The 13,512-nt window shown below is 41.0% G+C and overlaps 1 protein-coding gene across 5 annotated transcripts in view; it reads left to right on the top strand.

Moving 5' to 3' along the window:
• ALCAM (activated leukocyte cell adhesion molecule) overlaps positions 1-13,512 on the top strand; it is a 121,981-nt gene that overhangs the window by 75,668 nt on the left and 32,801 nt on the right. For 4 of the 5 annotated variants that reach the window (XM_054188522.1, XM_054188523.1, XM_054188521.1 and 1 more), the window contains exons 2-3: positions 9,665-9,765; positions 12,471-12,690. In XM_054188522.1, the coding sequence (XP_054044497.1) occupies positions 9,665-9,765; positions 12,471-12,690 (321 nt within the window). Of the gene's footprint in view, positions 1-9,284; positions 9,515-9,664; positions 9,766-12,470; positions 12,691-13,512 lie in introns of those variants that run through there. The other variant, XM_054188524.1, reaches the window with a different exon arrangement.

Genomic DNA, 13,512 nt, shown 5'->3' with positions numbered 1-13,512 from the left:
GACTTAATAGAAACTTTCAAGTCCCTTTAAGCTATTGCATACCCATCAGCACTGCTGACTAGCATAACGAGAAGATAAAAAACAATTGGAGTTGTTTTAGCAAATGGAAAAGTGTTTTGGAAGGGCAACTGAGAAGTGTAACAGAAGTATGCTGCAGGAGCAGCCAGAGGATAACTTCAGAAAGAGTGAGAAGTTTCACCAAGCTACAAAAGCTGTGTTGATTATTATTATATTGATTAGGTATACCCTTTAAAGTTGAAACTCATTGCAGTATTGACTGAGAAACTGTTTTCCCACACTTGCTGCTCATCTCTTGGCAGATAGCTTGTATCGACAAATTTTAGTAAGCTACAACTCACTTCCCTGGCAGATGTACTGGACCATTTGTAAAAAATCACACCATATGTTGGTAACTATTTTAATAAATTATTTTCATTTTTCCATTATGTTAAAAAAAATAAAATTAATCATAGTTCCTTTAGTCATGGCTACTATTTATAAGAAGGTATGTTGGCCATCTTATCTCTTCCTCTGAATTATGAGAACTATCCCAATCGAAGTTTTGTAAAAATTTGCATCGAAGTAAATCATTAACGGTGGCCTTTCAGCTACAGCACCCACTGTGGGAAAGACAGCTTTTTTTACCACTGCACGGTGCCCATAAAAAAACACAGCTGGGTTTTCTGATGCTGACCACAATTTGCCAATGTTGGACATGTCTTTTGAGGTGTGGTTCCACCCAGATCTTGTGGAAACACAAGACTCTGCTAGCCTTATATGAATTCAAGCGTTTTTAAGTAGGTATATGTTTTTTTCCTACATCCTATTTATAAATATTTGCTTGGAATTACACTACACTTTTTGCTACGTATATCAACACCACTATATGTGTAACTTTCTAAAACCTGTAAGAATTACTCCAAGGACTTGAAAATTTAAACCCGCAAATCAGCCTGCAAAACAAATCTGACTGGTTTTGGATTAGCACCGAATCCAGAAATACAGTTACGTAATTCTGAGCCAAAAGCAGGGATTTCTATAAAATAGTGTGATTAGAAGGCCATTGAAATCACAGGTGATGTTTTGGGATGGTGGTTTGTGGAAAGAAGCTTAGGACTTTTCCCTTTGAAAGGAAAATTTTGCTATAATAAAGCCCGTGTGGTACAAGAGCTCTAGTGGCTTTCATGGGTTTTCTTTCCGGTTCTTTAGTAGATTTTGGAGCCATCCTGATTTAAAAGGGACTGGCTTAAAAAGCAGAGAAGCACTTAGTGCTGCCAAGCAAACCAGAGCTTTACTGGTCCCATTTTGGAGCTATTGGTCTTAGCAGTTTCCTTTGTCTTCTTGGAGCCAGGCATCAGAACAGAGGCTGAGGTGGGAGGGTAGGAAGGCTGGTTGCTGACACAAGCAATCCATTTTGTGGTAGCGTTTTGCATCAGTTACTGAGCTTTGAACTGCTCATTTGGTCTCAAACGTTGCAGAAGCTAATGCTAGCAACAGCTTTTTTTGTGTAGTTTGAAAGTTTACTGACTTGGAAAGCAGTATCTCGTTTACTTTAAGTGACAACGAGAATGCATTTGATGGACATTTGAATTTTAAAGCAGTATGACTGTGTACAAATTTCTTTCGCGTACCTATGAAAAATTCTAGAAACTTCTGATGATTATGATTACTATCATGATTATTGCTTTGTATATAACATTTGAAGTTCCTAAGCTGACAAAAGGTTATTAGTCATCGTCATTTAGATGCAATCTAGGTGTTTTGGTACATTCAGACCGAAGAAGCTTTTCTTCTGTGTGTTCTCCAGTATACTCCTTTAGTAGTGATGATGATAGAAAATGCTCAGAGAAATGCTCAGTGTGAACCTCCCTAGAGTAAAGCTTACAGTAATAATAACCTGTATAAACTGTGCACAGTAGCATCTATTACAAAAACATCTCTCCTGGAAGGACATAACTTTCTAAGATCTCTGCCTTGCATATTGAAATTTTCCTCAGTCTTTTCAAAGGCTTGTGCTAAAATCATTCCAAATCAAGCTACAAGTAAAGCTTACAGGAAGGGAAAAGCTTACAGATGGGAAAGCTGTATTCTGCTTTGCGAAGCGGGGAAAAATATCCATCAAAATGCTGAAACAGCTGAATGTTTTGAAATCTTAGAACAGTAGTCCTCAGTGAAATAAACAGCGTTGAGTAGTCTGGTGGTAAGCAGGCACACAGCACCCAGAGTTCTATTTGGTCATGTTGTAGGACTTTGAAAACTATGGTTAAAGTGCTCCGTGGGATTTTGGACCTAAACTCGTGGAGGTCCCAGCTTTGAGCTCGCGCTTAGGGTTACATAGAAAACCAAGCTGTGTGCATGTGCAGGAAAACTATGCGTCCCGTGCAGTGCATGACTGGCTGAACTATAGAGCAAAACGCTAGTGAGAAGCGTGCACTGACCTCCCTGCTCTGGAAGGAGAGGGCTGAGGATTTCTTTATTGATAAGGTGATAGAGCCCATGCAGCCTTGGTCAGATGGGACAGGTTATCTCAGCTAGTTTCTAATTATAGCTCATTGATTTGTACTGAAACATATGATTTACATGGAAAACATTTGATTTATATGGAATTAGAAAAGAGTAGGAGCATATTAGTTAACATTCATAGGAGAGATGATTTCTGAAGTGCTGACATGTTTCCTTCAGGTTTTTTTCCTCACTCATAAGGAAAACTCCGTGTGTTTTAAACAAGCATAATGCTTCTTGTAGGATAATGGTAGCTCAGTTCTGCTGGCATTTTGTGCCTGCCCTCTGGTGTTTCCAGTATATCTTTAGCTTTAAATACCCTGCCTGTTTCCTGACGTGTACTGCCTGATGCCTTGATATTGCTGGATGCCAAGCCCCATCTCCCCAGTCTGACCAAGTACTTGCCAGAATCCGTGTTAAGCATATAAGTGCTCCCATTTGTGTGGATTTGGCTACTTGTGTCTTTGGAGTTAAGTAGGTGTTTCTTTGACCAGCTTGTCAAAAGGACCTCAGCATCTTCCAGAGTCAGAACCATGTTTTGAGTTGTGTCTTACAAAAAAAAAACAACAGAAACCAAAACCAAAACAAACCACCAAAAAAAAAACCCAACCCCAAATGTGTATTTCCCATTCAGTTACTTCTCATCTTCAAAGAGCTCAAGTTAGCAGTGATAATTCCAAAGGGTAATTGCTGTCCATTGCATCAGTGCTTTAAGATGATAAAGAATTTTTTTTTTTCCTTTGGTGTTAAAATTGCCGGTGCTCTAGTATTATACAGGGTTTAAAACTCATTGAAGGAATACTGTGATAAAGTATAAGAAACCCTTCAGCAAGTTCTGTTACGTTGTTTTACAAGTGTACGTTATATTAAATACTGTTGGATATGCTTATCTGCAGTTAGTTTCCCTCTTGGATAATATTGATGATTCTCTTGTGACTAATTGTGCTATTGAAGTCCTAGTCGCCCACATGTGGATTTGTTTCACTATTTAAACAGGTGGAGATAAGAAACATTATACTGTTTATGTAACCTGTATCCACAAACACACACTCTTTTGTTTTTAATCGTATTTGTATGATTAAGATAATCAATGTTTGAATTTTCTTGGAAGTGTTTGCCCTGCTTCCCTATTTTGATGCCCAGCATATGAAACAAGGAATGATTGTAGCCACCAAGCCGAAATGGGGGCTGTCATATGTGTGAATTTTGATAACACACGCCATATTTTTTTTTTTTTTTTTTTTTGCTTGCTTTAACCAGTCTTTTGAGATCCTGAAGTGTATCTTGTGTTTTCTCTGTTGAAAAAATGTCACCTGGGCCTCTGCTGCTGAGGTCTATGGGCTCAAGGCTGAGTAGTGTTTGGCTGCCCGTGGTGGTGTGGCTCAGCAGAAAGGATAATTAAAATCTCATCATACCTATACAGGACTTAAGATTTTTTCAGATGACTTTGTCAGGCCCAGGGAGGGAAACATGAGGTCTGTGACGTGTTTGTTGTATTTTCTTTTCTCTGCTCCCATGATCAGTGTTGTGAATGTCTTGAAAGTTTACTGAATGTCTTGCTGGAAAAGTTACTTTTTGTCAGGCAAGGAAAAAAGAGGGAGAAAAAGTATTTAAAAGTTGAGTCCTGTGTGAAAAGTCCAACTTCCATGCAGCATGGAAGGTGGCCAACCTGCTGGAAAGCAGCTTTGCAGAAAAAGTCCAGGGGGTCCTGGGGGACACCAAGTCGAACATGAGCCAGCAATGTGCCCTTGCAGCAAAGAAGGCTAATGGTATCCTGGGCTGCATTAGGGAAAGTACTGCCATCAAGTCAAGGGTCTTGATCTTTCCCCTCTACTCAGTGCTGGTGTGTCTATTTCAGGGCTCCTCATTACAAGAGAGACATGGACATACCGGAGAGAGTCCAATGAAGGACCACGAAGATGATGAAGGGACGGGAGCATCTCTTCTATGGGGAAAGGCTGGGAGAGGTGGGACTGTTCAGCCCAGAGAAGAGAAGGCTCAGGGGGGATCTCATCAGTGTGTACAAGTACCTGAAGGGAGGGTGCAAAGAAGTCAGATCCAGGCTATTTTTAGTGGTGTCCAGTGACAGGACCAGAGGTAATGGGCACAAACCAAAACACAGATGTTTCCCTCTGAACATCAGGAAACACTGATGTTTTTCCTGTGAGCGTGACCGAGCACTGGCACAGGTTGCCCAGAGAGGCGGTGGAGTCTCCCTCCTTGGAATGAGACTAGTTCTAGGTGGCCCTGCTTGAGCAGGGATGGTTGGACCAAATGATCGCCATAGTCCCTTCCAACCTCAGCCAGTCTGTGATTCTATGAACTCCCTTAATTTTTTCTCTAAATAGTGCTTTTAATTTAATGCAAAATATTTTCCAGTGTTAAAATCCACCTTAAAGCATTATCAGTATCAGTAGTTGGGACAGTAAATACCTGCTGCCAAGTCTTGTCTCATTCAAAGCTGGACCCTTTTTTTCGTAGCGTGTTTTGCATTGGACCAACACCCAGCTGTCATTTGTATACTGCTTTGTCCTCAAAAAAGAAAAAAAACAGAAAAAAAGTACTCTTAGTGAAAGCTGACTTTTTGATCTTAAGAACACACTGTTGTTGTTTTCATGAAATGTTGATGTTTCCTGGCCAGTACCTAAATGGTTGCTCAAGAAGCCCTCTGTGTATCTCTGTATAGTTGGAATCCGTTCAGGAAGTGGTGGGGAGGGCAGAAAGAAAAATCCACCTGTTGCGACTTCAGAGCTGATAACAAGCAACTTAATAATAATATTTATTTCATTAGGCAGAGCTTTTTAGCCTCCCACAACATATTGTGTCTAAGCTAATCTGGGCTATCTGAAGATAAGATGGGAGGACCAAAACCTCAAGTAAAGATTGGAGTGCCAAGGCTAACTTACAGTTTCCGAAGAAGTTATCTGCAGTTTCCGAAGTAGATGCTAAATAGACATAATAGCTCTTGGGTTTGGACACTTTCATTCCAGAAGCTGCTAATTGACCCCCCCTGCCCACTGCTGCTGATTGCTGCAAAGAACCGGAGTGGCCAACGTGTCCTGCTGTTCTTTGGTAATGAGATCTTGATTCTTGGGTCCAGAAAATGTAATACAAGGCATCATTGTGGAACCTGCCAGGCAGAAGCATTAGCAGTAAAAAAGTAGGTGCGGAAGGAAAATACGGGACACCTTTGTAGATGTAAAACATTGTTTAAATCGGTGGACTCTGGGGTACTGAGGGAGGCTCGACTGCCCAGTTTTCCATTGCTTTAGTAACTGGAAGTGAGCTGTGCTTATGAGGCAGCCAAGCAGGCCGGTGAAGATGAATTTTGGGCAGTACCTCTGCTAGTCATAGTTTTCAAACACAGGTTCATAATCTCCAGTGGATCTTGCATCTAAAGGGTGTTTGAACAGCCCTTGGTCTGTTTTACATTTGTCACAAAAAATGTTACTCTTAGCACTTAAAAAAGGTGTTTGTGGCAAGAAAAATATTTAGTATTTCAAATGGAAAATAGAGGTGGAAAACATGGCTGCTTTCCACACGCTTCCTACAGCTTTTCTTGTTTCCTTGGAAAAAACATCAGTGTCCTGATTTTTAGATATTCACCTTCTATCCATTCCTTTTATATGACCCTATTGATTTAAAAATAATAGTTAGTCTAAATTATGACCTGCATCATATGCACTCTTGGTGAGGATCTAAAATAACAACAGCACCTTCTCTGCCTCTAAGCCAAGTAGTCAGATTTTTTGTTTTGTCACCCAAATACGTGGTACTGTTTCGTTCTTCCCTGTGAGGCAGAGGAGGGGGACTAAGAGGGATGCCAGTCAGCACTGCCACGGGGACATGGAAAGTACTGTAATTAACAGCTTCAACAGCAAATGCCATCTCAATTTAACAGTGTCCTGCTGGGATCTTTCTCTGAGTCATAATACTTCCTGATGCTGCTCCTTTCTTCCCATGTCTGAACCTACATGGAAAGGTTTAATGTGGCTCAAAGTAGAGTTTCTTCAGCACTGGATCAAAGAGGGGGAAATGAGTTAAACCTCAGCCTGCTCAAATCTGTACAGAGCTGGATTAACCTGGTGCATAGGTGTAATTCATAACTAGTTCAAGTAGAGCTTCTCCCAGCACGCGTGGGATGAGATCCTGCCTCTGAATTAGCATTGTTATTAACAGCTCTGGCTCAGTTTTAGAAGGCAACATCTGAAAACCATGCAGGGGAGCTGGCTGAGCTCTTAATTAGCTACAGAAAGGTGCATCAGAAATACATCAAGGCAGAGCGTGATGTCTGATGACTTCTTGCAGTGTTAATCCCTACAGTTGCTTTTGTGCCCTCCTGCAGTTAATGAGATACGAGGGCCTTGACATTGACCCTATGTTGTGTTAGGGCATGGAGCAATTTGTTACATATTTGTACATCCCGCTTTCATTTTCTTAGAATGAGCTGGAAACTATATAAAAGGCTATCAGAAAATGATGATTGATGGTAAGCACTGTCATATAGTTAAGCAATCATTTTCTTCTTCATCCCACTGTTTTACAGACATATCTAATAGCAACAAGGAAAGGAATTTCCAAATTTGTTGAGGTGATTTTTTGTTTGTTTATCTCTTAAATGTATAGGTTTGCAAAGTTACTGCAGATGCTGCAGTGAAAGTTTGCAGTTATTCAACTAGTTTGCACTCCTTAAATGTCCTAGATTTGTTGCTGTAAGAGTGGGTGGGGAAAATTTTACAGCAGGACCTCCTGTATTCTTGTAAGGACCCTTTTTCTATATTTAAAGTAAAACTTATGTCTTTCTGGTTGTATGTTAACAGATTCCTAGAAAAATGTATGCTCTTAGTTTAGGCAGAATTTATGGCGAGACATGATTTGGGGGGGGGTGTCCATCTTGAGGAATGCCTTTTAGATGAAAGAGCTCTGCTAAAATCAGAGGCCAGTTTCCTTTATCAGGCCATTCATTGATTACCTGCTCTGAATGCTATAAACTAAATCCTTTCCAGAAACAGTTTCATTCACTCTCATGAGGCTGTCTGTCAAGTCTTTCGTAGTGTATACCTGTTACCTTAGAAACTTGCAGGCATTAAACGGGTGTTTAGGAGAGAAGAACATTACAGGTCCCACAGGGCCATTTTGTTTTCCCCTAATGACAGGGAATATCTCCTAGCAGGAGGAGCAGTTCCTGTTTTTCCAAGCAGTGCAAAATACCATGCCAGAATTTCAGATTACTAAATGACACTTGACTGGAATTTGAATGGATAGTAACCAGCTTACTAACTGAATGTATATTTGCAAGTCTCTTGTAATTTTACACCCATAGGAGAGAGGAACCAAAAAGGACTGGTTTTTATTAGCTCTAGCAGAAATGAAAATTAGGATTCAATTTGCAAAGCTGAAGTTGTGCATCGTCCCTCTCCTGCAGATCAGAATGAGGATGAGTGCAAGAGAAGGCCAAGGGAAGAGTTTGTTCCAGTTTTGAATTTTACTTCCATGTGTAGTTTGATTTTGTAAAATATCGGTCCTATTTTCATAAAATCGAAGTTAGCTGATTTCTTCAAAAAATGTTTCTTTCATTTTTAAAGATTGCACTTTCTCAGCACCATCTAGTGGACCGATTGCTTTTGTCATTTAGAAAACAGCTGGTTTTCATAAACCATATAGCAAATTAGAGCATACAGTCCTTGCAATGTGAATGATGTACCTAAAGTATGTTTGTCACTAATTATACACCAGAGTTAGAAGAAGATTTGCAGTTTTTAGTTGAAAAGGAGAGGTGTGAAGGAAAGGAAGTTTAATATACGTGCAGGTAGTGGTGCCTGTTATCTCCTGTGTTCCTTTAGTCCATCAAGCTCCAACCTGCTTGCCTGCTTCTGCGCGTTACCGTGTGGTGCCATCCAGGTTGTAAGCGTCTCTGAGGAAGGATTTTGGAATATTATTTCTTTGTGCAGTACCACATGGCACAAATCACAGCTTCATTTGTCACTGTGATAAACATGATAAATAGGAGCTGGTGCTAACAGTGAGCTGTGACGTCCTCACCCAAGGAAAATGCTGTGGTTTCTTTCTAATTTAAATTGCAGGCAAGGAATTCAGTGTTTGGCTCTTTGAAAAGACATGATTTTGTTCAAAGGAAAAAAAAAAAAATCCCTTGGGAAAACCTCCCTATTGAATGCACGTATATACTCTATAGAATTGCCAGGTCATCCCAGCGGCTGTCTCGGGACTCAGGAAAAGAGAAGGGGTCTGCAGCTCATGTCTTTGGGGGCACACGGGAGCAGGTTTGCTTTTTCCAGCTCTATCTGGACAATAGGAGTACAACAATTGGGTGGACAATTGAGCTACGGACAATAGGAGTAAAGCGAAGTTGCATTATAGCAAATGCACCAAGTTGTAGCATCTTCCCCTTTAAACTTCCCTGTGTTTTAATATTTCATCCCTTTAGGACCTGTTGTTTTTGTTCAGTTCACATGTTTTGGACAATGAAAATAAGTGGGTCAGTTTTATTCTGTAAATTTGTATGCATTAGCACAATAACATTGTGCTGAGGTTTCCAAAAAAGCTATTCTTAAATAATTTATAGAAACATTTCACTTCATTTTTCCAAATCTAAATGTGTGGACGAGTTTGTTTCCCAGGTTTAAGGGAACGCAGCATTTAAATAACATTCTCTTATCTTTCCTCCTTTTCTAAGTTTTTAATGTAGTGCAGCAGTCAGAATATCACTTGTCTGCTGGCCTCCTCACAACATTGTGTTGCAACATAACCTCTCCAGCCAGAAGTGGCCGGTTTTTCAGTTGAAGAAAATAAAAGGTTCGGGATTTTCCTTTTCAAGTTTTGAGACAATAGCTGTGGATACTGATTGTAGTATACGTGTTCATCCACTTGAGTGGATACAGTCTCGTTTGGAAATCCACTTGTCTCCCATTGACACCAGCAGGAAATGTGGATCTGAAAAAGTCATAATGTTTACGTAAACAAATTTAGTGTCAGGAATCGTGTTTTGTTCGAGGTCTGGGGATAAATCCTGCATGCTGGAAAATAACTATTTGCAAAGGAGGTGGCTCTGCTTTTGTAGTAGCTATGAACTAGACATTAGCTAGCATATGGGAATTCAAGAAAACGCTTAAAATTGCTTCCTCTCCCTCTGTTTCTCCTCTAGCTCTGGGATTGTACACAGTAAATGCAGTATATGGAGACACTATTACTATGCCTTGTCGTCTAGAAGTACCAGATGGTCTCATGTTTGGGAAATGGAAATATGTAAGTATATCTTATCTTTACATTCATTAGAACTGGTATAAGAAGATGCGTATTTTTTGTGTGTGAGATTACAAGACTCCAATCGATAGGATTTCTGCCTTGGATACAAAGACGTTTATTCCCGTGTTTGTAAGACCGCAAGATTCCAATCTGCATAATTTCTGCCAAGCATAGATTAGAGGTTTGAGGAATTAATCTCATTGTTCAAGAGAAATAATTATTCGGGAGTTCTCTGCCAACCTGTATTAGAGACCTGGCATGTTACCCAGTGGTGTCTCGCTCGCTTGACAGAGCCATCATTGTACATTTGAATACTTTGGAAGCAGGCTGCCTGAAGCAGGGTGTGCTTCATCCCTGGGAAAGCGCTGTCCCCGGCTCCAGTTGATCTGACAGTCACTCAATACTGTTTCATGCTTCAGTGTGTTTTATGCACAGCAAAGAAGAGGGCAGAGCCGGCCTTCGTAGAGTTGCTGGTGGTTTCACTCTGGCGGTTCTGGCACACAGAGAGCAGAGGCGCACTGCAAAAATGCTGGTGCTGTCTTGGTCGTCTCGGTCAGCCTAGAGTAGGAACGTCACAGGATGCGCTGCTTCTATTTGTGATCAGTATCCCAAGACAAAAGAAGAATAAGCATATCAAAGTCAAATGAAACCTGGAAGCATATGTGGAAAAAAGTGCCAGGTGAACAAAACCCTTCTGCTTCTCAGACTGACGTTGGGACAACTGTTTTTCCTGCTTTCCTGCTGAAGTTCATCTAAATCTCCTGTCGTGCTCAAATCAAAATGTTACCAGCAATAACAGGTGATTTCTATTCTGGCAGTGGATTTAAAACTATGTAGTTCTCTCTCTCTTTTTAAATGGCATCTACCGGCCTATTTTACAGCAGACTGGTCTGCCACTGAGGGTGTTTTGTAATCCCCCCCCGGCTCCTTCCCATGTACCTAGAAGTTTGCAGCTTTTGCAGCCCTCATCCACTCGAGTTCCTGCTCCGCAACCACGTTTTGGGAAATGAAGTCAGAAGTTTGTGGAGAACGTGTCCCTAAAAGGGACAGTGAAACTGGTTCATATAAATCCATCTGTATGAAGATACAAGGCTATTTGGAGAAAAAGAAATGCATTATCTCTTTCCAGTGCATTTGGATTGCTCATCTCGGACAAGTACCAGGCAGCAAATGGAGATGTTATAGCTTCTTCTGAATGGAAAGGGGCATGAAACCCAACATGCAAAAAACCCATCCGGTTGCAAGTGTATGAAATTCTTGACACAGCCCACGTAACCAAGTGAAAGTGATACCCATTCTCCCAGGGCAGCTCCCAGCGTGGCAACACTTGTTTTTTACAGGGAGACGGTTGGTTTAGGTTTTTTTGGTCGGACTATTATTTCATTGGAAGAAGGAAGAACTCTGTTTTCTACGCTGCTGCATTAGGAGTAGCAGTTTGGGTTGCTGGTGGGAGCCTGGGAGCACTGGGAGACTTTCACCGTGTCAGGAGCAGGTGTTGCTCCCTTCAGCATCTACCGGTGCGTGCTCACGCGCTGGGTAGGCTTACAGAGTGAAGAGCTCGTTTGCACTTGACAGCCAACTTTGCGTGTATCAAGTCAAAGCAAAGCTTCCCCTCCTGTGTGACAGGATACCCACATCTAGGGTAATCCGAGAGTTAAAAGTGGGAGAGGGAGAAAGACTATCAGGGAATTTAAACTTCGCATTAGCTGTTGCCTCCTGCTCCCTGCCCGGCTCTGACACCACTCATCTCTTGTCACAGCATCGTCATGCTTTTGTGGGCTCTGCAGTCAAGCTGTGGTATTGTGCTGCGAACACTACTCGCATCAGTGCTGCAAGGTCCAAGGGATAAAAGGGAACGAAAGCCTCTTCCAGCCCCCAGCACAATACTGAACATAAAGATGGAGTCAACCTTTCACCTCATTTTATTTCAAGGCAGACAGTGTCTGACCCTGCTCGGGGGCGGGAGGGAATGGAATCCTGCAGAACTCAGCCTGTAACTTTGTGTCTCGTAAAAACAGATTTTTTTATACGGCAGGTTTGTGCAAGGCTGTCAACTTTGTATTCCTTTTTAGGATGGCAACTGCATACTTATTAATATAAGCAGGATGTCTAGAAAATGATATTTTGCAGATTATCCTGAGATGCATAAATAACAATATTTGATTGTATGTATAGTCGCATGCCAGAAGCTCTTGGATCCTTTAAAAACAAAGAAAAAAAAATTAAAAACTAATTTAGAATGAAATAGGCAGTTATGCCTGATTAAATCCTGCATTTGGAATGAAGTCTGAATACCCCAGACAAACAATATGAATATGTAAAACAAGCATGAAAAAAAAAAAACTGAAGCTTTTGAGCCTAGCTCATGAATGCTTCTATTTCAAATACTTTTTCATACACACAGAGGCAGGTGGTGCCAGAACCGCCAGCCTTCATCAGAGAAAGCCCTGTGCTATGCTGAGCTTGAGCCAAAGGATTGAAATTATTTCTACTGATGATATTCTTAATGTGTACCGTGGCAGTCTTAAACTAGCTCTCGTATTACACTGAATTTCTTGTTTGTACAGCAGAAATTAATCGTGAAAAAAGCTATCTGATGTAGTTGTCAGATTTTTTAAAATTATGGGTTTGTACCAGTTGCAGATCTTCAGGAACTTCTAAATGAGTGTTTATGCAAAATAGAGGTGTTTATGCTTTGATTATAGGAAATGCCGAATGGATCTCCAGTATTTATTGCCTTCAGATCATCGACAAAAAAAAATGTACAGTATGATGATGTACCAGACTACAAAGACAGGTTGAGTCTGTCAGAAAACTATACGTTATCCATCAAGAATGCAAGAATCAGTGATGAAAAGAGATTTGTATGCATGCTAGTTACAGAAGATGATGTTTCCGAAGAGCCAACGATAGTCAAAGTTTTCAGTAAGTACATCTAGTTGTTACTACTGTTAACATTCATCAGCATCTGAATTGTAAATTATGGAAACTTTTGTTTAAGGGAAAGATTAAAGACAAGAAAGTAAGTTTGGCTGAGTAAATTACTAAGAGTAGCAAATTTCTGCAGCTTTCAAAAATGTAATCTACTGGTGGCATTTACGTAACAGGACTGCCTGCACTTGCAGTTTATTCATGATAAGTGCTGTCTCAAAGAGAATTTTAGGCTTTGATAATGACTCACTTATGTGATGTCATTTGGCCTTGGAAATGAAAAATGTAAAATTAGCACTGATTATTTTCCATTTGTTCTCGAGTGAATTTTTCTGCAGGAGGGAAGCATTAACTGTGTGCGGTCTGCAGGATTAGATCAGTGGAGAGGTTTAAAGCAGCTCTGAGCAGCTGATACACAACAGTACGAACTGTGAGTGAGCGAGCAAGCAAGAGGCTGGAAAACGAGTTGCTAGCCCCAAATGCTTATTTTGCCCCCTGATGAACTATCAGGAGGAAGACCAGTCTGCGGTTCTGTTTTAGAGCACAGCAAAGTTTATTCGCGTTTGATATTGCTACAAACCAATCGCAAGGGTGATCCGCAGTGCAAACCCCGGGGCTCTGAGGCACAGTCCTGCTCTGAGCTTGCACAAGAGCATGGACAAACCCGGCCTCTTCCCGGTGCTGGTTCAGAGCAGACACGTAATCCCTCAAACCCTCCCTCAGTTTGTGGAGGCATCCGTTACTCCTTTTTAGGGTCTCAGGTCCGCTGAGGCTAAGGTTAGCGTTTGTAAATGCTGCCCAGTGACTGCAGTGGGT

The sequence above is a fragment of the Rissa tridactyla genome, chromosome 1, assembly GCF_028500815.1.
Source record: "Rissa tridactyla isolate bRisTri1 chromosome 1, bRisTri1.patW.cur.20221130, whole genome shotgun sequence".
In the NCBI taxonomy this organism is placed as follows: Eukaryota; Metazoa; Chordata; class Aves; order Charadriiformes; family Laridae; genus Rissa; species Rissa tridactyla.
This window is presented reverse-complemented; position numbering and strand designations above follow the sequence as displayed.